The sequence below is a fragment of the Pseudorca crassidens genome, chromosome 7, assembly GCF_039906515.1.
Source record: "Pseudorca crassidens isolate mPseCra1 chromosome 7, mPseCra1.hap1, whole genome shotgun sequence".
Classification (NCBI taxonomy): domain Eukaryota; kingdom Metazoa; phylum Chordata; class Mammalia; order Artiodactyla; family Delphinidae; genus Pseudorca; species Pseudorca crassidens.
The window spans coordinates 12198287-12225286 of record NC_090302.1 but is presented as its reverse complement, the minus strand read 5'-3'; the positions used below and the strand labels follow the sequence as shown (position 1 = coordinate 12225286).

Sequence of the window (27000 nt, the reverse complement as noted above, 5' to 3'; positions counted from 1 at the left end):
GAAACACTTTAATAATAAATGGATTCTTTATTTCCAAAGTCCAGATGGGAGGTGTCTAATGTCTTTTTCCTTGCCTTTGCTTCCAAAGAATTAAGGTAGACAAGGCCGCACAGCACACGTTATTATTTGCTTAGATACGTAATTCCTTTTGGTCTTGGAGAGCCCTGCATGGCTAGGGTACACTTTGGATGATTTCCCCTACTTGCACATGGTTTCAGGTGAGAAAAATAGTAATTTTTCTTGAAATTGACTCATCACGGAAAGCCTACAGATTCACCAGGACATGAGAGAGTGAGCTTTTTCTGTTAAAAGGTGGGATATGGTGTGTACAGTTTAGTTAGTGATGATTAGTTTCACTCTGGCAGCTATACTTAACACCAAAAAATATTAAAGGAGATATAGGCAATAGTTGAGCCAATTATTGGCAAAGGACTTCAGTCACAGTGATAATTTGTCAGCTCAAAAATAAGAGAAATCATTGGCAAGCTCAGTTATGAGCCCTGCATTACGTAGACTGCATGATGGAGGAGGGCCTCAGTCAGCACAGAGAGTGCATAGTATCTTCTGGTTGTTTGGAGACCCTCTAGCCATGGAAAAGGGGATTCCTGCTAGGTGAATGCTTTGGAAACTAGCTTCTGAATTTCTTGGTGTAGAATTTAGAAAGGAACATTGGCCTTGTAACTCATTCAATCCCATTCCATTATTTTTTAATTAAAAAAAAAAGTTGTGACTCAGTTTTCTCAGTTGTACTTCCTAATTAAGGTGGGAATAGGGAATGCTTTACCTCACATGCCAGTCCAGGAAACAGATACCTATTCTTGTTGTTGTCTTTTGTTGTGTTTTAGCAGTTACAGTGTTGTAATTTCCAGTATTTGTACAGATTTTATAAGAATCTCATTTGTTCCTCACAGTACCCTGTGAGGTGCAAAGGGCAAATCAAGTATGGAAACTGAGGCTTATAGAAGCCAAGTGACTTACCCGGCTGATACTGACTGGGCAGTGACAAAAGCCCTGTTGGAACTCAGGCCTTCTGACTGCGTGCTCCCAAGGCTTTCCGCCCTGTTGCATGGCCTCTTATTTCAGAAGGCGGCAGGAACCAAGTTTGGTGCAGCAGTATCTGCAATGGCCACAAGGTGGGTCTGTTGCCCAGAAAGGTCCACTGTCCTCTCGGTGCCTGCGTCTTCCTTTTCTCCATCAATCTCTCCCAGTATCTGTCTTTACTTGCCTCTCCTTTTTTTTCTCTCTCTCCTTTCTTCCCTTTTACTTCTCCCCTTCTTCTCCTTAATTTATTACGGGACCGAATTTTTTTTTTTATTTCTTACAGAGTTTTAGACCCCTGCTCTTAATCTAAAATTTAACAACATACATACATACATCAAAACTCATATAGCCGTCTGTTGAATTTCTCTCCCTCCATGGGTCAGTGACCTGAGATGGAAAAGTTGTTTCCACTTGTGATATAAGATCTAAAAGGAATTTCACTTTAAATAGATTGTTCAGGAGATCGGGAATGGTCCTAGGAGCTCCACAGCCCTTTCATACCCATAACTGTGCCATGCATCATCTTTAGTGGAGGGAAATGGGAAAAAAATAATTAGGTCTTTTAAGTTTTGACTCAAGAAATATGTGAGAGCAACTGTTTCTTTGTGTGTCTATACAGGAATTTTGAGAACAAGTCTGATACGTGAGGCTGGTTTAGAAGCAGCAGGAACTATGCTAAAAGAGATGGCTCAGTGGGTTTCTTAGATCAAATCTGAATACTTGACCCTTTGGCTGTAGAATCCTGCCTGATGTGAAATGGAATTTCTGAACCATGGCTTCATTGGAATTTGTTATGTCAAACATAAAGTGAATATGCTAGGCTTCAAACTACCTGTAAGAAAAGATATTATTACAAAAACCAAATAGTAATATCTGTCAATTAATGTAATCCTGACCATTTGCTATTTGGAGAAACAGAAAACTCTTTGGCATTTGGGGATATTTGCCCTCAGGGCATGTTTTTATTCATGAGCCTAAAAGCAGCACTAGTTTGAACTTCATTCTCCGCTCAAATCATTTGTGTAGTTAGTGTGGGTTTGGGTTTTAACTTCTGTGTTTGTAGTGACTTCATCAGTCTTTTTTCTTGATATGTTCACAGAAGCTTGTATAGTGTCTACACATAGTGAATTTATCCTTAGAGTGACCATATGAGGTCATTTTATGGATGTGTGTACTGAGGGTTAGAGAATTGAAGAAAACTCCCAAAGGGCACAAAGTCAGGGATGGAATTGAGATTAGATCCCAGGAATTTCAGACTCTAAAGTCAATGCTTATCATCATTGTGTTTTACTGTACCTGAGGGATTGAATGAATGGGACAAGAGCTACTTCTATTGGTCCACTTTTGGTGATATTTATCATATAATGATGGGTAACTCAGTCTCTATGTCAGTGTTGAAACTTACCTTTTGTACACTGTAGCTGAGTTCCATTTTCCTTATAACTAGACCTGGCTAGTTTTACAAGATATCTTTACGTGTTCCTACCTTTTAGAATTGGATTTCATGAGGAAGCTTCTGAGTGGGTTCTCTCTTTCTCTGCCTTGAACCCTAAAGTTTGCTGGTTGTTGCAAGGGTAGCAGTGTTCACTACCTTCTTGTTTTATTTTAATGAGTTCCTCTCCCTTGGTCCTTATCTGCATGTGATTCGTCTGCTAATAATTTGCTTCTTGCATTTTAGAAAAATACTCTGATGGTAGAACAAGGATGCCTAATTCTCTTTAGTTATCTTTGAGGGAGTGTGAGCCTGAACTGTTTGAATAAATTAAATAAAAAGGCTGAGAAATCAAATAGAATGTTGATTTGTTTCAAGTGGAGTCCCACAAACCTTGGCTCTCAAGCTGGCTCTGCCTCTGCTTTGTGAACTAAGGTAGGTTAGCACAGCAGGGTTGTAGAGAGAGAAATAAGACGATGCCTTTAAAGTAGTGGCTGCTCTTCTGATGATATTATCATCATCCTTCACACACCAGTGCTCTTTTGGCCCACGCTGTTTTGATCTCCTCTGCCCAGGTATCTGCTTTCCTTAAGTCAGTTCAAGTCAACAAGCATTTGTAGATTGCTTTCTATGCCAAGAATATACTGTGCTCAGTACTGGGCATGCTACAGAGATGGGTAAAAAACAAGAATCACCCCAGACTTGCATTCTTGTGCTGGCATTGCTGCTGAACAGTCTGGGTCCTTTACTTTAGACAAGTCACTTTACCTAGTGAGGTCTCAGTTCCCCAGTACAATGAGGGTGATAATCCCTGCTGTACGCATCTCAGAAAGTCGTTTTGATGATTAAAGAAAATAGTAGATGTAGAGGTAGCTTGTTATCTTGAAACTTTTATGTAAATCTCAGGTTCTTGTAATCACTAACTGAAAAAGAACCATGGACTTGTGTCAGATTTCTTTATTTAGCAACGAGGACTTTGGGGTCAGGATCTCCTTAATGTGCCAGACCTCTTCCTACCCACACACTCACCCACACAACATAACTCCAATCCTGCCACGCAGATCTACTAACATTCAACCTCCCACCTGCACTGGACTTTCTGTGAGTCCAGCCCAGCAGGGATTCTTGACTTTTGCAGGAACTTTATTTATTTTAAAAATTTATTTATTTATTTTTGGCTGCATTGGGTCTTCGTTGCTGCACGCGGGCTTTCTCTAGTTGCGGCAAGAGGGGGCTACTCTTTGTTGCGGTGCGCGGGCTTCTCACTGCGGTGGCTTCTCTTGTTGCGGAGCACGGGATCTAGGTGCACGGGCTTCAGTAGTTGTGGCTCGTGGGCTCAGTAGTTGTGGCTCGTGGGCTCTAGAGCTCAGGCTCAGTAGCTGTGGCACACGGGCTTAGTTGCTCCGTGGCATGTGGGATCTTCCTGGACCAGGGATTGAACCCGTGTCCCCTGCATTGACAGGCGATTCTTAACCACTGCTCCACCAGGGAAGCCCCTTGCAGGGACTTTAAACCAAAGTTCAGAATCAACTCCTAATATTTCCTATCAGCAGCCTGTTTCCTACTCTTCTGTGTTAAATGGACTTTGTTTAAATGGCTCATTGTTTGCAGCACATGTTCAGAGAAGAAAAGCAGATAATAATAATGTTACAGCCACCCTTTATTAAAAAGACTTCACTGTGTGCCAGCCAGGTACTCTTCTTAGCTCTTTATGTGTTTTATATCATGTGATCCTCATAACAGTAGTTCTCATAAGGACTGTTGGGATTTTCACAGATGAGGACCCTGAGGCTGAGATAAGGCAGCTTGCCCTCAGTCACACAGTAAGTCATCTGCAGAGCCAGGACTCACGCCTTGGTCTGTCCAAGTTCTTACTGGCCGACGGTACTACCTCACTCCCACCAAGGTCAGCAGCCACTCTCATTCTTTCTCCATCAGTGTGGGCCACGACATCCCTGCCTGTTCCACGGCCTGATCGGGGGCCAGCTTTCCCAGGGCAAGTAGCACATGTTTTAAGAGAGAACCTTATCCAATTCCTGTGACAGATTCATGATAAGTGAGTGACCAAAGGAAAGGTGTTTTAGACTAATTTTTACCTCTACCAAAATATCAAACTGGCATGTTCCAAGTCTCCGCCTTCTCTCTAATTCAGGGTTTCTTAACCTGGGACTATGGATGGGCCTCAGGGAGCCCATGAGCCCTCTGAAATGGTGTGTAGAATGTTGAATTGCTGGGGGTGGGGTGGGGGTTAGCTTCTGTGCTTTTTTTGTGGGAACCATGGCTCTCAGGGGACATTCAAAGTGGTACTGTCTCAAACAGTGTTAAGAACCTTGTACTAATTGCAATGAGGTATAAAATTGGTTTTACCTAAATTACAAACTCAGCCTTAACCCAGGAAATTATTAGAATTTTTTCCTCCTTGAAAGTGTATTTAAACAGAACAGATTTCAAATTTAATCGTCTTTGAAGGCAAAAATACCTCTGTGTGTGAAGCCGTGATTTCCACAGCCTTCTGATAGGAGTCAGCCAACAGCGGGTGTGATTCAGAGATCTGCGGCTGATTCCATAGCTTCTCTTCTTCTTGAATTCAGTTAAAATTTTCGTGGTAGAAGTAAGAGACAGGCAAAATGAACCGTGGGGACTATGTCTCTTCATTAAGTATTTTCATGCTTACTGTGTGCCAGGTATTAGGAATTTCACAGTGCTTAAAGAGTTCCTGCCCTTGTGGAGTTTGCATATCCTGATCTGTGTACATCTTCGTATCATTAATGCTTAGCAAAGAACACTGCACATAGTGGGGCTCAACTATTGGATCAATAAATGTCCCTGCTTGCATCCTTATTGGGTTAAAAGGAAGGCCTTTGACTTTGATTTGTTCAACAGCTGACTGTTCCGATTATGTTCCAAGCATTGAGCTGGGCGCTAGAGGTATGGTGGTAAGCAAAACAGATGTGGCCTGTTTCCTAGTGGGAAGACAGTTAATCAAGTAAGCACATAAATAAATAATTGTGAACTTGGACAGCTGCCATGGAGGATTTGGCTTGACGCTATGAGAATATATAATGAAAGACCAAGCCTGATAGGGGGAAGAGACTGTCAGGGAAGGGTTCACTAAGAAGTGATGTGGAGGGACTTCCCTGGTGGCGCAGTGGTTAAGAATCCACCTGCCAATGCAGGAGACACAGGTTTGATTCCTGGTCTGGGAAGATCCCACATTGCCGCGGAGCAGCTAAGCCCGTGCGCCACAACTACTGAGCCTGCACTTTAGAGCCCGCGAGCCACAAGTACTGAAGCACACGTGCCACAACTACTGAAGCCTGCGCACCTAGAGCCCGTGCTCCACAAAAAGAGAAGCCACTGCAATGAGAAGCCTGCACACCACAGTGAAGAGCAGCCGCCGATCACTGCAACTAGAGAAAGCCTGCCAGGAACAAGCAACGAAGACCCAATGCAGCCAAAAAAAAAAAACAAACAAAAAAAGTGATGTGGAGCTCTGATCTGAAAGGTGAAGAGGAGTGATCCAGGCACAGGGTTGCACAGGCAGAGGGACCAGGCTTGCAGTGTACGTTCGCTTTGGATGCCATTTCCATGTAGAAGACAGGTTGATGCAAAGGGGCGGGGCGGGTGGTGGTGTGGGTTCCCTTCTCATTAATTTAGCAAGCATTTCTGGGTGCTCTCTGTGCATGCGCAGGGGACAACAGTGAGTGAGACGCAGTTCTGACCTGGAGAAGGCACTGATAATGGGACAGGCGGGCTGAGAGGTGCTGGTCTTTCCTGGGTGCTGCCTCATAAGGACACTTGAATTGCTGCTTTTGCTGCTGATACCTCTCGTTCCTCATTCAGGCATCAGTCTTTTTCACAGGGTCTCTGCCTCAGAGGCAACCTGAACTAGTTGACTCTGGTATGCAGCCACATGCTCCGGAAGTCAGGATCAGCTATGAACCCATTATAAGCAGTGTTATGTTTGTTTATTTTTTGTTTGTAATGGGGTTGGAGGGGGTGGGGTAAGGCATTCAAGGGAAAGAGAGGGAAGAAGAGAGAGACTGAGAAGTGAGGCTGAGAGTTGGGAAGGCAAGTCTCAGCTGGGAAAGAAGTCAGAACTCTGGACCAGCAAGCTCTGCGTAGAGAAGTGAGCAGAGCTTTGTCTCAGAGAAGCCCAGGGTATGAGAATTGTTTTTAAACAGCGTTCACTTTGTTAGCTTAATTATAAATGTAATTCATGCTCAATGTAGAAAATGTGGAAGCATAGGAAACACAAAGAAATGCCCATATCCTATCACAGAACTGAAAGAACCAAATGAGGTGACATGTGTGAAGGGCCTGGCATGTCTGAGGCACTTACTACACACTAACTGCTCTTACAGTGTGAGGGAGAATCAACCCTTTTGCTCTGAGAATGAGACATTTATAATAAAGGCTAATGAAAGGTAGAAAAAATTACTTTGTAATTAGCCTTTTAAAATGTATGTTTATGAGAAAAATGTTAATTCTTCCTTACCCCAGCATGAGAATGACAAGTTGAAGAATCCTGAAGATTTGTGAGAATGTTTTGTAGGATTTGGTGTCAGTTCTCTTTTTTATAAAGCACGAGGGGAGCCTTGTATCCCTGCCCTTCCTTGTCATTTATACAGACTGACAGCAGAGAGTACTGGGAGGAAATGTTTGCTGCCCACAAGCCTCATTTAGTTCCTGTTCCTCTGCTATTGATCTGTTAGGATTGTTTATAAATTTACTGATCACAAAGTTGTTCTATTTAAGTGCTTTGTGAATCACTTACACGCACGATAAACATTCACCCCAGCATTGGCCTTAAACCGCAGAAGATCTAGGTTTAGGGATGTCCGTTTCCAGCTTGTGGCCTCACCCCAGGTGTTTAGTGGGCATCTTTCTATAGACTGCAGCCGGGGCATAGTGCTGCACGGCTCCTAGCTGCCTCCCCTCGGGCAGCAGCCAAACTCCAGGAGCAAACTCTAATTGAGGCAGGCCTGTAAACGGCCCGACAGGGCCAGGTGTCCACAGAATCAGTTGGAGAGGAACACCAGGCAGCTCGAGTAAGACAGAAAGGGAAGAATGGAGCAGGGATTGGAGATGCTGACATCAGCCTGCCAAAAACTTGGGCCTGTCCCATCCCCTTTCTATGGCTCAGTATTTTCTTCTGTAAACTAAGGAAGTTGGACTAGACTAGCTCTGTGATTCCTAGGAACTGGAGGCTAAAAGTCAGATTTGTGAGTCAGCAGTGTAGTAGTTTGTAGTGGTTGGTAAGAAAAAGCTTGAGAGAAAGAAGACAGTAGTTTAATGGGATGGAAGAGCAGCTAAATAGAACGCTCAGCAGAACTGTGTGTTTAAGGGCAGAGAGAACTGTGCCTGTTTACAGGCAGCACAGAAGGTGCTAGTTGAAAGGAAAGTGGTAGATGGTAGGACAGTGAGGTAGCTACAGCTTGAACTTTGGATGATGCCTCGCGGCCTGGGCTCAGATCCTGAACCTGCTGGTCGCTAACTGAGTGACTTTGGTCAAGTCACGTAACTTCCTTATATCTCAGTTCACTTGCCTCTAAAATGAGGATACTAATGCCGTACCTTGTAGAGCTGTCATGAGGTCACAGAATGAAAGCACCTGCAGCAGTGCTGGTATGTGCTAAAGAAGTGGCCCATGAGGAGGAGGAGGAAGATGGACAGTCAGACCTAGAGCTCAGGTAGGAGGGGTTATCTGTTGGGTGCTCATTCTGACTACTGGTAAAAACTTCAGCAACCAGTTATCCCCAGCAGACCCATGGACATGATGGTAGTCATTGAGTAAGAATTTTAGGTCCTGGGCTCATGTGCAGGAAACACCACTTTCATAGTAACTTGGGATGCCCAGGTCAGCAGAGGTCTTGGTCTTCAGGGCAAGCCCTGAAAGCACCCACCCGTTGCTGATCCTTTTTTTTTTTTGGCGGTACGCGGGCCTCCCACTGTTGTGGCCTCTCCCGTTGTGGAGCACAGGCTCTGGACGCGCAGGCTCAGCGGCCATGGCTCACGGGCCTAGCAGCTCCGTGGCACGTGGGATCCTCCCGGACCGGGGCACAAACCCGTGTCCCCTGCATCGGCAGGCGGACTCTCAACCACTGCGCCACCAGGGAAGCCCCTCTGATACTTTTTAATTTGTGCTGTGCTTTATCCTACAGATTAGTCAGAAGAAGTTGAAAAAATATGAAAAAGAATATCACACCATGAGGGAACAGCAGGCCCAACAAGAAGACCCCATCGAGCGATTTGAGGTTTGTTTACGGCCTAGGTGATGTGAAGTGTTTTCAGCCTTTCATTTTACATAATTGTGCCTGTAACTAGCTTTAGTGAGTTCTTTTTAAAATTTAGTTTCACTATTTCTAGGGTCCAGTTTCAGTTTGAGTTTGCAAATGAGAAAGCAAGATTTGTTTTGCTTCAGACTAGCAGCCTAGTTTGTTACAGTTCGGTGGGCTTTTGTCACAGTTAATAAGAAGTAGCTGCTTGACAGTCACTTGAATTTAAGTATTTCTCTGTGGAGATAGAAAGTAAGCAGTTGTTGACTGGCAGCACGTTAGGACCAGCCACATCTCCCGTGATTCCCGTAGGACTCAGCAATTAGTTTTGGGGGTTAACCTGAGAAGTTGTCATTTCCATCTGATTTTTATGTGTGTAACTGGTTTCTTTTTACCCATCAGCGGGAGAATAGGCGTCTACAAGAAGCTAACATGAGATTGGAACAGGAAAATGATGACTTAGCCCATGAGCTGGTGACCAGTAAGATTGCACTGCGAAAGGACCTGGATAACGTAAGTCTGACTTGTCTGAAGGGATGATTATATTGAAACACTTCTCCCTTAATCAAGTGAAATCCTGGAATTTTAGTGTTTGTTGTTCTAGTTAGTGTTTCCCTCTTATGATCCACCTTGCTCTTGTCAGTACTGTTCCCTCCTCTCCTTCAGGATCATCCATGATCTCATTAAGGCCTCCTTACCGCATTCTTCTCTCATTATACAGCAAACCCTGAACGCCTTTCCAGACATTGATTGAAAGGTGTTTCTGGCTATTCTTATGTTATTGCAATTGGCAGTAGCATTTAATCACTATAATTTCCTTAACTTACCCCTAAGACAAGAACAGATTTTGTCATCCTGCACATCACGTGCCTGTTGGATAAGCATTGCCAGTTGTAATAAAGCTCAGTGCCTCCGCAGCTTGCAATTTCATCAGGAATTTCTGTTGGCAGATATTCTGTTTTTCTTTGCTTCTCCTAATCTTAAAAGGTTTGAGATGATGGCATTCCTGGCAGGGTGTTTGTCCAATTTCTATACTACAGGCTTCCCATAGTGCACTCTCTCATTCATGGTTTAGGTCGAGGTTGGCGAACGTTTTCTGTAAAGGGACAGATAGTAAATATTTTAGGCTTTGTGGGCCACATGGTCTCTGTTGCAACTATGTAACTCTGCCATTGGTGCCTACACAATAAATAAACGAATGCACATGGCTGTGTTCCAGTAAAACTTTATTTACGAGAATAGGTGGCAGGCTGGCTTTGGCGCTTGGACAAAGTTTGGCAGCACCTGACTTACGTTTCCCTTCAGGCTCCTAAGATTACTTTTCTGCTTGTTGATTTTCCTGAGGCTCTGGAGATAGGCTTAGGCTATTGAGGGTTTACAGGGGACTTAACATAATATATTGAACCCCTTAGAACCTGTGAACTTCACAAGGTCCTTGACAGCCACCAACATGTATGAAAATATTGTGTACTACTGTATTTCTCTGACAGTCTTTGCTTTCATTAGATTCTCCAAGTGAGTCACATCGCAGATGAAGAGAAAGAGAGATGGCAGTATCTACTGGTTCTTATTACTTCTCTTTAGAAATAGAATAATGGAGTAAAATTTTGAACAGGTCTGGATTCTACCATCAGCTACTCTACTTTCAAGCAGGGTGAAGTGTGGGGAGGTGGAATAATAGCTGTGTCCAAGAGTATAGTGAGAATTACGTGATTTGGTGTGTATGAAAGTGCAGGAATTAGGCACAGGCAGTGTTGTTTCACTCTCTTTGTCTGATTGTCAGCTATAAGTAGCTGCAGGTAACTGGGAAGACTCCTTTTTCCAGTTTTTCCAGGGAGGGTGTTGTAAGGCCATTAGCCCTCAGTAACCAGAACCTGGAGATCCCGTTGCTTTTTGGTTTACCACAGTCTCCTTAGGTTGGAGTTTCCTCCCTGTGGTGCAGGTTCCCAGCATACCCTCTGATCTTCTTTGTAGAAACACTATGAGAATCATTCCCTCACTGTTCAGGCATTTCTGCCAAGTGAGCGGAGGGAGGAGGGTGTACACTGAGCAGGGTAATTGCTGAAGCAAAAATCACAGTGTGCACCTGTGATGGCTCTTCTAGCAGCTGTAGGTCATGCAGAAAGGAAGTGAAAAAGAAAAGAAAATGGGTCCTGTACTAGAGCTTTGTATTCTACAATGAAATTATATTAAGAGGCAACTTAAGATAAAATTCCAGGCAGATTTTTAGTTTGAGCTGTTGCATTTACCAGTCTGATGGGACCAGAAGTAACATTGATGCTCTACTAGTTTAGGGTGGAAAATACACTTCTTAGGTTCTTGAAGCCTGCCTCTAAAGAGGGTAAGCCTTTTTTTAAGTTGTCTTTGCCTAGCACAGTAGTCAAAGAGCTAGGTTACATTTCTGGTATCAGAAGTGAGAAATAGTAAAAATAAGATGAATTCCCATTTACTCTATGATGATGTATGTGACAGGCACAGTGAGAAGCACTTTGTTAAACTCTAATATCTCTTATCCTTACCTCAGCCTTGTAACATGAGCCCCATTTATGGATAAGGATTTTTTAACAATAAAGAAACTTGAGACTCAAGAGAGAGGAAGGCACCCAGGAAGAAGCTAAGCCAGGAATGTAACCCAGGTGCATCTAATTGAAACACCCAGGCTTTTTCTGTAATGCCACACTGTCTCCAAAATAAATATGGAACAAGAAGCTATGGTTTGATGTCATAACTACATCAAAAATATACTGACACCTAACAGAACATTTCTTAAGCACTTACAGAGTTCTAGACACTGCTCCACGTGCTGTGTACTTACTGTCAAATCCTCCAAACAACCCTTGTGTAAAGGATACAGTTACGATCCCCATTTCACTGATGAGGCCAAAAGAGGTTAAATGTCTTACACAGTCACACTGTTAGTGGCAGAGCCCTTAGACTGCAGTCCAGCTGGCCTGCCGCTCTTAACTTGGCTCAGAGGAGCAGGAACCCTGTTGCCACTAGGGCTCAGGAATAGCAAACTGGGGTCCCATCGTCCAGCCATCGACGGTGCTGAGAAAACAGACCTTTTCACACTAAACGTTGAGTCCCTTTCCAAGTTAGTCTTCTCTCGTATCTTTTGAATCATCACGGAAAATCAGAGGTTCTGAAGTGAGGGCTGTGGGGTCCTCTCAGCGTGTTTTGGCTTCAGGGACTTAGATTTCTGAAAGAACTTCATCATGCCCTTTCACTCTTCCCTTTCTGCATCCCAGAGAAAAGCTCTCATATGTGGCTTATAGAATTTCCAGAACCCTCTTTGTATTTCCAACTGATTTTATTATCACTTTTGTTATTCCTCACCTGTCATTTCTGTTACTTGTCACAAAGCAGCTATGGAGAGATCCCCGGTCAGCTACTGAGTCCCTAGGTGACTCCATCCAAGCTTTCTCCTCTATGAAATGGGAGTAATGCGTGGACCTGACATTAAGGCATTGGTGCTAAAGGCTGAGAGGGAACCTGTGGAAGGTACCTGGCACAGGGCTGATAGGACCCCACCTGAGTCCCCTCTGGCATGGTTGCTCTCTGCATTGAGACAGTGTAATGTGGGAGTGATGGAAACAGACTCAGGAGCTCAACTCCTGGGATTTGAATTCTGGCTCCACTGCATTCTAGTTCTCTGAACTTGAGCAGGTGGCTAAACTTTCCCCACTGAATTACTTTGGTCTCTTTATCAAAAATCAATTGACCTGGGCTTCCCTGGTGGCGCAGTGGTTGAGAGTCCACCTGCTGATGCAGGGGACGCGGGTTCGTGCCCCGGTCCGGGAAGATCCCACATGCCGTGGAGTGGCTGGTCCCGTGAGCCATGGCCGCTGAGCCTGCATGTCCGGAGCCCGTGTTCCGCAACGGGAGAGGCCACAACAGTGAGAGGCCCGCGTACCGCAAAAAAAAAAAAAAAATCAATTGACCTGTATGTATGGGTCTCCTCGATTCCGTATCTCCTCCATTGATGTATACATCTATCGTTAATGCCAATACCACACTGTCATAATTACTCAGGTCATGGGAGTCCTCCAATTTTGTTGTTCTTTTTAAAAAATAATTTGGCTATTGTAAGTAATTTGCATTTCTATATAAATACTAGAATCAGTTTGTCAACTTCTAGAAATAAAAGCCTTCTGGGATTTTGAGTGGGGTTGTATTGAATCTGTAAATTAGCTTGGGGAGTATATTAACATCTGAGCAGTGATTGAACCTTCCAATCCATGAATATGTTACAATTTTCATTTATTTAGGTCTTTTTCAATTTCAGCATTGTTTTCTTAGTTTTCAGTTTACAAGATTTGCACATATTTTAATCTGTTATTAAGGGTAATTTTTTCTTTCTTTTTTTAAATAAATTTAATTTATTTATTTTTGACTGTGTCATTGGGTCTTCGTTGCTGCGTGTGGGCTTTCTTCTAGTTGTGGCGAGCAAGGGGTACTCTTCACTGCAGTGCGCAGGCTTCTCATTGTTGCAGATCTCGGGCTCTAGGTGCATGTGCTTCAGTAGTTGTGACACGCGGGCCCAGTAGTTGTGGCTTGCAGGCTCTAGAGCACAGGCTCAGTAGTTGTGGCGCACAGGCTTAGTTGCTCCATGGCATGTGGGATCTTCCCAGACCAGGGATCGAACCCATGTCCCTTGAATTGGCAGGTAGATTCTTAACCACCGTGCCACCAGGGAAGTCCCAAGGGTAATTTTTTCTTAATTGTATTTTCCAATTATTTATTGCTAGTCTCTAGAAATACAGTTGATTACATGACCTTGTATCCTGTGACCTTGCTAAATCACTATTCTTGTAGCTTCTTTGTTTATTTTTTAGGATTTTCCACATACACAATCATATCATCTCTGAATAAAGACAGTTTTACTTCTTTTCAAGTCATTCTGTCTTTTTTCCCTTGCCTTCCTGCACTGACTGGGACCTTCGGAACAATATTGGATGGTGAGAGTGGACCTTATCACCTTGTTCCAGTTAGCTGTAGGTTTTCCATAGATCAGGTTGAGGAAGTTCTCCTTTCTTCCTGTTTGCTGAGAGTTGTCATGAATGGGTGTTGAATTTGATCAAATGATCTTCCTGCATCTGTTGAGGTGATTATTTGCTATTTTTCCTAATTCTATTAGTACAGTGAAGTGTAGACAAACTGATTTTTCAGTGTACACAAACATTGCATTCCTAGGAAACGTGGGGTTTCTTTTTTCTTTTAAGATTTTTATTTGTATTAAAGATTTTTGTGTTGCTAAGGAATATTTGTCTGGAGTTTCTTTAATGTTTTTGTCTGGTTTTGATATCAGGGAAATGCTAGCCTTCTAAAATGAACTGGGAATTGTTCCCTCCTGTTTTTTAAGGACTTTTTGTGGGATTGTTCCTTGATTAAATCTTTAATTCCCTAATGAAACCACGTGGGCCTGGAGTTTTCTTAGCAAGAAAAAAAATTTTTTTTTTTTCTTGCTGCGTTGGGTCTTTGTTGCTGCGCGCAGGCTTTCTCTAGTTGTGGCGAGCGGAGGCTACTCTTCATTGCAGTGCACAGGCTTCTTGTTGTGGTGGCTTCTCTTGTTGCGGAGGCTTCTCTTGTTGCGGAGCACGGGCTCTAGGCACGGGCTTCAGTAGTTGTGGCGCACGGGCTTAGTTGCTCTGCAGCATGTGGGATCTTCCCAGACCAGAGATTGAGGCCGTGTTCCCTGCATTGGCAGGCGGATTCTTAACCACTGTGCCACCAGGGAAGTCCAGCAGGAAATTATTTAATTATGATTTCAGATATGGAGCTATTCAAATTTTCTAATTCTTCATGTGTACATTTTTATACTTTGTGCCTTTCAAGTGATTTATCCATTTCATCTTAGTTGTCAAATATATAGGCACAGAGTCATTGATATTCCCTTATTCTTTTAATGTTTATAGGATGGATTTGTTGAAGTCTTCTCTCTTTCATTACTGATATGGGTAATTTGTGTCTTTTCCCTTTTTTCCTTAATCAGTCTACTAACTAGAAGTTTATCAATTGTGTTGATCTCTTTAAAACCAAGCTTTTGGTTTTGTTGATTTCTTTTTCTTTTATTGATTTCTGCTTTTTATTATTTCCTACTTTTCTTTTGGTTTAATTTGCTCTTTTTCTGGCTACTTAAAGAAGAAGCTTAGTCATTGATTTGGACCTTTCATCTTTTCTAAAATAAGCATTTAAAGTTATAAATCTCCCTGAAGCACTATTTCAGCTACATCTCACACATTCTGATGTGTCGTGTTTTTATTTTCATTCACTTCTTGTGATTGCTTCTTTGATCTCTGAGTTAATTAGTAGTGTGTTGTTTAATTTTTAACTATTAGGGATTTGTCCCCGAAATTTTTCTGTTGTTGATTTCTGATTTAATTCAGTTGTCATCAGGGTACATATTTTTTCTGATTTTATTGCTTTTAAAACATACTTATGCTTATTTTAGGGCCTTCCATATTGTCTGATGGGTGAACGTGCCACGTGCTCTTGGAGAGTTTGTGTGTCCTGTTGTTGTCGGTGGGGCGTTCTGTCATGTCACTTCTGTCAAGTTGATTGACTTCCACGGATTTACTGCCTTTCTCTTTATTTGTTCTATCACTTACTGAGAGAACAGCGAGGAAATCTGTAACTCTGTGCACTTATCTATTTCTCCTTTCAGTTATGTCAGTTTTTGTTTTCCTGTAATTTGAATTTATGAATGCATTTCAGATTTACTGCCTTCTGGAGTGACTCTTTTATTGTTATGAAATGTCCCTCTTTGTCCGTGGTTAATACTCTTTGTTCTGAGATCTACTTCGTCTGATGTTAATATAGCCATTCCGACTTTCATGGTATTTCATGGTATATCCTTTTCCATACTTTTACTTTTAACATATCTGTGTCTTTATATTTAAAATGGGGTTTTGTAGCCAGCATATAGTTGGATCTTGCTTTTTGAAATTTAGTCTGATAATCTCCTTCTTTTAATTGGAATGTTTAGACCAGTTACATTTAATGTAATTATTTATATGGTATATTTAACTCTACCACTTGCTGTTTGTTCTCCATTTGTTGTATTTGCTTTTTCTTTCTTTTTTCCCCTTTTCTGCCTTCTTTGGTTTAATTGGGTATTTTCATGGTTTCATTTTATCTCCTTTACTGCCTTATTCGCAGTTCTGGAGCGCTCAGATCTCCAGAGCTCTACTCCACAGGTTCCAGCCACCTCAGAATCTCTGACCCCCTATCTCTGCCTCCTGAACCCTTTGAGGCATATGCTCTGTTTGGAACTCCTCACCCTGCTCCTTGGTCCAGAAGTGCCTCTAGGCAGAAAGCCAGAATGGTAGTAGGACCTTGCTTGTTTCCTTTCTCCCAGGAACCACAATTCTGCATTTGTTTTTAGTGTCAGCAAACAGTAGTTTTATGTATTTCGTCCAGTGTTTTGTTTACAGTGAGAGGGTAAATCTGGTCCTGGTTAGTCCTTTATGACCAGAAGCGGAAGTCTGGACTTGTGTTTATCGCCACATGTTCCCTCCTTATGTGCTTATGTAAGTAGAATGACTGTGCAGCAAGTGTGGTGCCATAAGAGGACCCTGGCTGGTCAGTCCAGTGGCCTGTGTGCACCTTCCTATTGACACAGCCTTGAGAGTCAGCTCTTGGAGTGATGGCACAAATGCTGGGCTTAATGTTGAGAGACCTGGTTTCGGATTCCAGCTCTGCTACATGCATTGTGCAAGCTTGGGGAAATCACTTCCCCATCTAAATTTTTTTCTAAGCTGGGTAATCAGGATGGGCCAGGAAGACTCTTGAGTCCATGACCTGGCTGTCCCGTACTTCTTAGAATCAGTCTTATCTACCATGGGAGTGATGGTGAGTAACTGAGAGAATATAAGTGTGTGCTACAGGTTCCAAAGTACTGTTCAGAAGATGTTAACTGGGTCCAGGGGAGAGAAGGGAGAGGTAACAGGATGTTCTGTTGATTAAAGTAAAACAGAATCTTTGACAGGACTTTATTCTTCTTTGTTATTTCCTCTTTTGTTTGATTCTTATTTCCATTTTGATTGCTACTGGGGTTTGAACTAGAGGTGATTATAAGCCACTCACCAGAAAGGACAGGCCTTAACTCCAGGACCCCATTTAATTGCACGCATATGCAAGTAACTGATGGCCTTTTGCATATCATGCCATTCTCAGTTCTCCATTTAAGGCCCCAGCCGCCTGGAACCTATGCCTCCCAAAGAAAGTACGTCAGAAGATGTGGTGTAGTAGAAAGCAGAGGGGCTCAGCTATACCACTTTAGCTAGGTGACATCTGAAATGCTCTTTAATTTCAGGGAAACCACCATCCATTGTCAAAGGAGGTTGGATATAAGGAGCTGGCAAAGACCCTCTATATCTAGCACTCTGTAACTAGGAGCTTCCACCTCCTTTCCTTGACTGCCTTCTAACATGCTACAGTCTCTCACTCTTCAGTTATCCTTGGACTCTCCAGTGTCAGGGACTGTATTTGTCAGGTACAGGTGTATCATTTTCACTTGGACCCAAAGATCTGCCCACCAGACCTTTGCATGCTTTAGAAAAAAACTGGGGTGGAAGATGGCCATTTCAGATAATAAAAGGAGAGTGCTAGCAAAGGGGTGCCTTCCTTTGTCAGGTGATAGGGAGAGCAAAATGCAGAACTTATTTGATTAAGCAGAGCAAATACTGAGAGTTTGGAAGAAGAAAACCAGAATTTATTATTACTATTAATGATAATGACACCTACCTTTTGTTGAGTGTTTACTATATGCTAGGCACTGTGCTGAGTCCATTCCATGCCTTATCTCTCAGCTGAAGATCGTGAAGCTCAGAGAAGTTCTCAATGACTTGTCCAAGTGGCACACAGTCAGGGAGCAATGGGAGTCAAGACCAGGCTGTCTGACAAAGGCGAGCTCCTAGCTACTGCCCCGCACTGCCTCTGGGCAGGAGACGGGGCCAGACACTTGTGTGTGAGTGTAGTCTCAGCGTGACCTTGGGCATATTACGTCCCCTCTCTGGATCACAGTTTCCTCATCATCTTAAAATTGGATTGTTCTGGGTAATTCAAATCCCTTTCAGTTCTCACTTCTTGTTCTGTAACAGCACCTCTTAAATGTTTCAGGCTGAGGAAAAGGCAGATGCACTGAATAAGGAGCTGCTTATGACCAAACAGAAATTGATTGATGCAGAGGAAGAGAAAAGACGGCTGGAAGAAGAGTCTGCTCAGGTGAGGGGAGCTTTGCCCCTCCCACATTCCTCTGTGTCTTGCAAATGCTTGAGAGCTGGGAGTTCACTGGTGGCTTCCTGTTGGCACTGGAGAACCCAGAGACAGCTGGCTTCAGTTTCTCTCCAAAGGCCTTTTGTATTTACTGTGAAAAGCATAATGGTTCTTAATAATTAAAATGTAGGGGGAGACAGTGGGGCAAAGCCCATCCTTCACTGGGGCAGGAGAAATTCCTGTGTGTCAGCATCTGAGTGTGACAAGAGGGTTAGCATTTCTGCAAAAGGAAGGCAGACATCACATAATGTCTGGCTCTTCCCCTACCTGTCCACCGACATCTCCCCCACAGAGCAAACTCTGGAAGGCTTGTCCTGAGCATAGCCCCTGGGCGCAGACTCACAGCCTTAGGAAGAGCTTTGGGTGCTGCATGCCCCAGAGCAGGCGGGCTCTCCTTCACCATCCACCTTCTCGTCTCAGTCAGGCTGCCTGAGGTGAGAGATGGCGGGGCGCCTCCCACATAATCCATGAGGCACTGAAGGGGCAGCAGTCCTCCTGTTAGCTCTTCCTCTGCATTTGCTTTGTGTTACCTCTCAGCTCAGGATCCCAGGTAGGGCTGCACTGACAGGGAGGAACTTCAGCAAAAGCCGCAAGCTGAAAGTTCAGAAGTTTTGACTGTTCTCTCCTAGCATCAAGAGTAGGGTTAATGGGCTTCCCTGGTGGCACAGTGGTTGAGAGTCCGCCTGCCGATGCAGGGGACATGGGTTCGTGCCCCGGTCCGGGAAGATCCCACATGCCACGGAGCGGCTGGGCCCGTGAGCCATGGCCGCGGAGCCTGTGCTCCGCAACGGGAGAGGCCACAGCAGTGAGAGGCCTGCGTACCAGAAAAAAAAAAAAAAAAAAAAGAGTAGGGTTAGTAGTGCTGAGAGTGAGGAAGAAGGGAGGGGAGTTACCTCCAGTAGGTCAGGCACTTTGGGGAAAGCCCAGCGCTAAGCGCGGAGTGCCAGAGCTTCGCTTGTATTTCCCTTAACATTCACTTTTGCTTTTCTTAATGTACGCAGTTAAAAGAAATGTGCCGTCGGGAACTCGACAAGGCAGAATCTGAGATTAAAAAAAACAGTTCTATCATCGGTGACTACAAGCAGGTGGGTCCGTGCACCCTGGAATTGGGCCGTGTTCTCTGGAAGCCCTGCTTGCCTGCACAAGATGTCTTCTCCACACCCACACGCATCCCTGCTCGGCGACTTGCACTGACGAGTCCCTTCGCTTCACTGGACAAGTTACCGCACTGCTTTTCAACTGTAAAATAAGGGAAATCATCGCTCACGCGGAGAACTGTTGTGAGGAGTCCATGAGATTATCTTTGTGGAGTACCTGGCATAGTTCCCTCACATAAGCAGGCACTTAATACATGGAAGCCCCCGAGTTCTTGGGAGCACTTCAGACTCATGACGTAGAACCACCTCTCTCCCCAGCGGGTTGCATTTTGAGAACGTAACTGAATTGGTCTTATTTCTTTCTGTACTGGGATCTCGTGCTGGCTCCTGAGTCTGGCAGTGTCTGTAAACATTGGCCATCGAGCGTGGCACTGATAGGTCCCTGCAGGTCCTAGGCCAGTGGATGCGGGGGTGGGAGAGCCAGAGGCACCTCTGCCCACCTGTCGTCTCACACCCGCTCCTGCTCAGTGCTGTCCCAGTTCCACTCCATAGTCCAGCTTCCACTGCAGAGCTCATCCCAAGCCCAAGTTGTGCGGATTATGACATTGCTGAAGAGATTGTCATTTTCTATTATGTTTGTTTCTTCAGATTTGTTCTCAGTTGAGTGAAAGATTAGAGAAGCAGCAGACTGCTAATAAAGTGGAAATTGAAAAAATTCGGGTAAGTCTTCCTTTATCAAAGACATTTTATACCACCTAGTTCATTTTATGGCTATATTCAGCACAAAAAATTTGGGGAGGGAGTATTCTGCTTTTTTTTTTTTTTTTAAATAACCTACCACTATTAGTAACAATACTATCTTTTTTTTTTAAATAAATTTATTTATGTATTTATTTATTTTGGGCTGCACTGGGTCTTCGTTGCTGTGCGTGGGCTTTCTCTAGTTGCGGCGGGCAGGGGCTACTCTTCGTCGTGGTGTGCGGGCTTCTCGTTGCAGTGGCGTCTCTTGCTGCCGAGCAGAGGCTCCGGGTGCGCGGGCTTCAGCAGTTGTGGCGTGCAGCCTCAATAGTTGCGGTGCACAGGCTTAGTTGCTCCGTGGCATGTGGGATCTTCCCGGACCAGAGCTCGAACCCATGTCCCCTGCGTTGGCTACTGCACCACCAGGGAAGTCCCCGGGTATTCTGCTTTGATTCCAAAAATGAGGGAAGCTGATGAGTACCTGACAAGGTGGCTACAACTGACAACTGATATTCTGCCTCTTTCCTCTAGGCAGGGGATACAGATAAGACCAGAAGAGCTCTGGCATTAGATCTCAAAATACAAGTGTCCCTCTTCCTTACAAATTTGTGTAACGTCCTCCTCCGTGCTAACTTCACTTGTAAAAAGACAAAACAAAACACAAGAGCCCCAGGACTTCAGGTGTTGTCTGTGATTACTGCAGCACCCTGCTGAGGTGGAAGAGTCCTGCAGGTGACAGGCTGTGCTTGAGGGTGGGGCGCAGAGGCCAGGTCACTCCCCACATTGTTCTGTAGCAGGGGGACACTCGCCTTCTGAGCTCAACTCCTCTTGCTGTAATGGGCCCAGATACAGTGAGAACCTGAGTTTTTAATGTTTGCTTGCCAATTTGAGGGGTTTTGTAACTTGGTGCTTTCTTTCTTTATTATTAGAATACTTGTCAGATTTTACTGAGATGAGTAATTTACTGAAAGATACTTTACTAACATGTTTACAACTCTGGACAGAAACGTGGGGGAGTCCATGGCCATGTCTGCACAAACCAGCATTTTACCTGGAGCAAGATGATACCTGGCCTCCATTATAAGTAGTGTTTAACCAGCAGTACCTATTTTTTAAACAAAATTTATTTTCTGATGCTAAAACTAATAATACATTGCAGAAAATTTGGAAAATAAGAGTAAAGGAGGAAAAAAAACCCTTATAATCTTATTACCCACAGACAACATCATCATTAACACTTTGGCGTGTATTCTTTCAGTCTTTGTTCTAACATAGAAAATTTCATTCACTCTAAGGCATTTTTTTCACATTTACATCTGAAATTGGGACATATTTTATAACTCATGGCTTTTTGTGGTTTAATTGGCAGAATATTTTCTTAGAGGAAAACGAAATGATGTTTTCTTACAGTCATTGCCATCTTATTTTCATGAAATGTGGTATATCCTTGTAGCTATACTTTAAAGACATTTTTGTGTCCTAGTTTACCCAGCATTTAAACATTTTTACCATGTTACAAAAAATTCCTCAAAAACTTTTCTGAGGCTGTGTACTTCTTTGTATAAATATAGCACATCCTATTTAATTTTTCCCAGTGGCTGGATAGTTTATCTCCCCACCCCTTTTTGTGTCTCTAATTCTGCAGTGAAATTCCTTGTATGTAAATCTGTGTCTAGTCACTGCTTTTTCATTTTTTTTTTGTTTGTTGTTTGTTTGGTTTTTTTGGTTTTTTTTGCAGTACGTGGGCCTCTCACTGTTGTGGCCTCTCCCGTTGCGGAGCACAGGCTCCGGACGCACAGGCTCAGCGGCCATGGCTCACGGGCCCAGCCGCTCCACGGCATGTGGGATCTTCCCGGACCGGGGCACGAACCCGCGTCCCCTGCATCGGCAGGCGGACTCTCAACCACTGCGCCACCAGGGAAGCCCGCTTTTTCATTTTTTTAGCCAAGGTTCCTAGAAGTGAGATGACTGGATCAAGACATAAGAATATTTGTGTTGCTTTTGGTGTATAACACCAGGTGACTTTTCCAGTAGGTCATCTGCCAGTTTACAGAGAGAACACAGTTTTTCAGAAGCTGTAGTGCTCGGCAGAGAAGCCATCTCTTGGCTCCCCAGAAAGGAGATGCTCACACCTTCATGTCTTCTTTGTCTCTTCACATCTGACATTCAATTTCAGCAAAATGTGGATGACTGTGAGCGCTGCCGGGAATTTTTCAACAAAGAAGGGCGCATAAAGGGCATCAGCTCAGCTAAGGAAGTTTTGGATGAGGACACAGATGAGGAGAAGGAAACACTCAAGAACCAGCTGAGAGAGATGGAACTGGAACTGGCACAAACCAAGCTGCAGCTGGTGGAAGCTGAGTGTAAGATCCAGGTAACAGCTGCCTCTGTGCCCCCTGCCAGCCCTCTGCCCCTGGGGCGGCAGGACCCAGACCTGCACGGGGGCAGGATTTCCCTGGTGTGGGCTAGAAAACCCAGAAATGATCTTCATGGTTTGGGGTTTTTTTCCCTTTTAAACTTCTACCATAATCCTCATGGGAAGAAGCCCATTACTTGCTATTTACTAGTGGATGTTTAATTAGCATTTAGCCTGTCCTAACGATTGGACTTTCTCATAATGAGAATTATCCATCAAACTTGGAATCTTTCTGGTGGAGCAGAGAATGCATGATTTGAAATCACAGCTGCACCACCAAACTCTCTGACCTTGGGTTAGTGGTAACCTCCTTTCACTTCAGGTTCCTCCTCTGCCAGTGGAGGTGATGAGGGGTCACTCTGATAGTTTGCTTTGAGGACTAAAAAAGATAATGCACGGGAAGGGCTCAGCACGATATCTGAGGGCTTCACAAATACAGGCTTTTGTGCCCCCGCTCCCGTCACTTACCCAGCTTTGTGACTTTGGACGTATTACCTAATTTATCTGGGCCTCCTTTCCTTATGGAGAAACTGGGGCTTGTTTTGTTCATCGTTACACTGCATGGCTAGTTCCATCAGGCCTGATGCTGAGCACAAGGTAGGCACCAGGCACAGTTTGCAGAAGGAACCAAGTTCAGGACTAAAGCTTAAGCCCTGGTCTTCGTATCACACACGGTACCTGGGCGTCTACTTCGCCCAGGCCCGGTTCTCACTGTTGGGGCTGCACAGCTAGCACGTGGCCTCCGTGACCGTCCAAGGTGGCGAGGAGAGGCCTCACCAAGGACAGTATCTGGGCTGTAGTCCGAGAGTGAGCAGAGGTTGCTGCTGGAGAAAAGACAGAACAGTGAGCCTTCCTGGTGGAGGGCATGGTGTGTCCAGCAGCACAGAGGGAGGAGAGGGCCTGCCTGGAAGGGCCTTTAGGAAGTAGGGGTGGAAGTGGGTGCCAAGCTGGAAGAGTCTCTGCCCAGATTGTGAAGCATCTCGGACGTCTTGCTAGGGGGTCTAGGCTTGAAAGGCTCTTGCCGGAAATTAATGTTGCATTCTTAGGTAGAACATTCGGTCTGTCTCCTGGTATGCAGTGGGTGGACGGAGAGGGAGACATTCAGGTAGGAGGCCGTTTTAATAAGTAGACGAGGCAAGAAATGAGGAGGTCTTAACTAGGAAATCTCCCAGAGCTTTAGGCACTCCAGATCTTTCTATGCCACTTTGAGAACTGGGGGAATTTCCAGAGCCCTCTCGAGAGGAAATAGACTGAATTCTTGGCTCAGCTCTGGGGAGGCAGTGTCATTAGCACTGGAGACCAGCATCCTCACGTACGTCGTTCTTCTTCCAGGACTTGGAGCACCATTTAGGCCTTGCCCTCAACGAGGTACAGGCGGCCAAGAAGACGTGGTTTAACCGAACACTGAGCTCCATAAAGACGGCAACCGGGGTTCAAGGGAAAGAGACTTGCTGAGAGCAGCTGCTGCCTCCAGACACCTTCAGAAAACATGACACCTTTTGTTGCCTTCTTTGGCCAGATGTGTGATTCTGTGACATGTCCCAGGACCAGAATGTACCTAAGTCAGATCCATAGAAGCATGTGGGTAGGTTGTTGGACCAGAGCTCATGAAGCAGGCAGCCTGTGCGGTAAGGCCCTCCTCACTCCTGATACTAACAGGCCTGCCGGCTGGCCTGCCACCCTGGACGTTCCAGAAAGCCACTCCTCCGTGTGACCTCCGGGCCTCTTCCCGGTTAGGTCAGCTCCTTACCCAGCCCAGCGGCTGAGTGACATTATCAGAGTCTGGGGATCCTTCAGGCCTTTGGTTTTTTTCTAAACCTTTAATCTTTTTTTTTTAAATACACATATTATTATATATTGGGGGAGGTGGGGCAGGGGATCGGTAGCTCAAATAATTATCTGCTCCAGTGCCAGCAGAGGGTCCTCCAGGTAGACATGGAGAAGCACTTTGTTTTAAATAGGAGGGTTTCATGGTTGTAGGTGAAGCCACCTAGTTTTGTTAAACTAACTCTACGATGCACAGGTTTTTGGTTTGGCATTATTCACATGTTTCTGATCAATTCTATGCAACTCTTATAGTTCCTGTTGTTTTTAGTGTTAGCTGCCAAATGACTCCCCAGTGCTGGGGTGGGTGACTTGACCGACTGTCGAGACTGGATTAATCATAACGTGGACAAACCTTATTTTGCTTAATGTGTCGTGTGTGTGTGTATATATAAATATCTTTTCCCAATGCACCCAATTGACAGTGTTTAAATCCCAGACTAGGACTGATCTGCACAACTTAATTATGTGGTTATTTTGGGCACTTAATTTCACTCAAGGTTTGTCGGGCTCTGCTCTCCACCCTGCTGTTGCGAGAGCTGTGAAGAGCTCCCTCACTTCAAGGTTCTAGTGTTTTTGCACAACAGCTTGTACAAGTGAGAAAGACTCTGAGGTGTGTGTGTGTATGTATGTGTGTGTGTAAATGTGAGGATGTGCAGGACACACATGCCAAGAGGCCCCCGTCCGGCTGGCCTGTGTCCCTGCCTGCCGGGGCCCTCCCCGGAGTGAGGCTGGGTGCAAACCTCGCTGTTCAGATGGGCTGCAAGTTCTCGCTTCAGAACTATGGAATAGAGGTTTTAGCACCTTTTTTATAAACAAAATAACTTTAGACTTTTAATTTATATAGTGATATGCTGACAGGCTGTCTTGCAGATGACTTTGTCGTCTTCTCTGCGTGCAGTGTGGAGGTCGCTGGTTACAAGAGGCACTGGTTTGTACATAAAGACACCTGGGTTGTTTTGTATCTCTTTTCCTGTTGGCTGTATTAACGCTTGCTGAGGTCATCTGTGATCAGGGAGGTAACAAGCGGCAACCCCTGACCCCCAAACCATCCCCTCCACCGCTTTCTGTGTCTTTCTTGTTCAGTTACCAAAACAGCTGTAAGCCCATCTAAAACTAGGTGCGTGGACATTGTGCTAGGGTAGTTTCAGTGTGTCAACTTTATGAATTGAAATATAAACCAGTAAAATTGTATTACTATTTCTTTTGTTGGCTTTATTTTAACGGCATATTCATTAAATATTTTGGTACAAACAGCATTGCTTTGTAACAACCAGTTTTATCATGGTGTGCTCTTGCCTCCCTCCCACGGGCAGTCAGAGAAGACCACCCTCTGGGCTGGCAAATAGGTGTACTTGAGCACTGGGCAGCGCCTCCCCGTTCATCCATTCAGACACTTAATGAGCAGCTAATGTGCTCCAGGCCCATGGGGTGAGAGAAGACACAGGCTTTGTCCCCTGGGAGGCCTGTGCCTTCATCGTGAGCATTGCCTGTCTTGGAGAAATAAAGTGAGACATGACCTGTGTATTTGAGGGTTAGGGAGGTCTTATAGGAGGTAAGGGTGTGTGTGGTAAGACCTTGAAAGACAAAAGCATCTCACCAGGCAGAGATGGGAGAGGGAATTGCAGGCCCAAAATGTGAATGTGCAGGGGAAATGGCTGAAGAGCAGAAAGGCCGAGTACCCGAGGTCCAGTTATGCTCTGCTGGAACTTTCAGGGGAAGTGGTGGCATGGCCAGCAGGTACCTCTTTCCAAAAGCTCCTTTCTGTTCCCTGCTGGTCATCCCACACCGCGGCACCATAGGGACGAGGCTCCCAGACCCTCGGCCGTCCTTTACCACCTCGCCCCCTTCTCTGCAGCAGGAAGAAGAGCAGTGCTTCCCCAACCCGACGGTCCCCTCCTTGCTTGACCTGCCCTCCAGGACCCCCTACACCCAGCCTTTGGATGGAAGCGGGCTGAGATGCAGGCCATGAAGAAGGGAAGGTGGTGAGTGAGCCCTGCCCCATCTTCTCTCCGCTGAATTGAATCAGGGCAGGTGCCTAGCAAGGGGCCCGGCCGTGACAGGTGCTCTGCAGAGACCAGGACAGGGACTCCGGAGCACAGTTGGGATCCCTTTGCCGCTCACAGACTAGAAGGCATATTTCTAGGATCCACGTTCCTGGCCAACAAGGGCCAGAGTCCAGATGGGCCAGCCTGCTCCGGGCTTTTCCAGTCCCCAGGGTCCCAGTGTTCCGGAGTGCAGGGACTCTGCAGAAATCCTCATCCCAGCAGCTGTGCCCTGCCAGGAGAAAGGCGCCCATAGCCAGTCAGCCTTGGCACACGGGGCCTAAAGTGACTCCGGGACATCCGGAGAGAACAAGCAAGCTCCGCCTCGGGAGAGGGCGGGACTGGACGAAGGCTCATGGGCTTGGTGACTGGGAATCTGCTGGCGCTCAGGAAGGAAGGAGAGCAGAGGTGGGTGGGGTGCAGCGGAGGGGCCAGACCCAAGTGGGTTGAGAGGCAGGAGGGTGGGAAGCAGAAGCAGGTGAGTGTAGATTTCAAGAAGCCTGCTCAGCCTGTCACGTATTTCTACGTGACAGGCTGAGTAGACCATCTAGCAGGCCCTGTTGAACCTGAGCGGATCTGCACGGCCTGGTCATGATCTCTCAGGAGGAAGGAGGCAGCTCAGAATGAAAGGCAAGAGGCATCTGCCGCCCTGTCTGTTCTGAACCCCAAGTCCCAGGGGCAGGAGTGAACCACGAGAGGAGTGAAGGAAAGAGAACTCCATGGGAGCTAAAACTTAGTCCAGAACACCGCTCTCAGCTCTGAACTGACCCAGCAGTTGTGAAAACCAAGACATCTATGCAGGGGGAGTAGGTAGGTGACAAGAGAGGAGAGTCATTTGGCCTCTCAGAGCCTG

General features: G+C 45.2%; 1 protein-coding gene across 5 annotated transcripts in view; it reads left to right on the top strand.

Moving 5' to 3' along the window:
- The window catches only part of RABGAP1 (RAB GTPase activating protein 1), a 161314-nt gene extending 136012 nt beyond the window's left edge, over positions 1-25302 (top strand). For 4 of the 5 annotated variants that reach the window (XM_067743366.1, XM_067743365.1, XM_067743368.1 and 1 more), the window contains 7 exons: positions 8638-8730; positions 9154-9264; positions 17872-17976; positions 19029-19112; positions 19773-19844; positions 22039-22236; positions 23611-25302. In XM_067743366.1, the coding sequence (XP_067599467.1) occupies positions 8638-8730; positions 9154-9264; positions 17872-17976; positions 19029-19112; positions 19773-19844; positions 22039-22236; positions 23611-23733 (786 nt within the window). In that variant the 3' untranslated portion in view covers positions 23734-25302. Of the gene's footprint in view, positions 1-4249; positions 8617-8637; positions 8731-9153; positions 9265-17871; positions 17977-19028; positions 19113-19772; positions 19845-22038; positions 22237-23610 lie in introns of those variants that run through there. The other variant, XM_067743369.1, reaches the window with a different exon arrangement.
- Positions 25303-27000: the final 1698 nt, after the last annotated feature.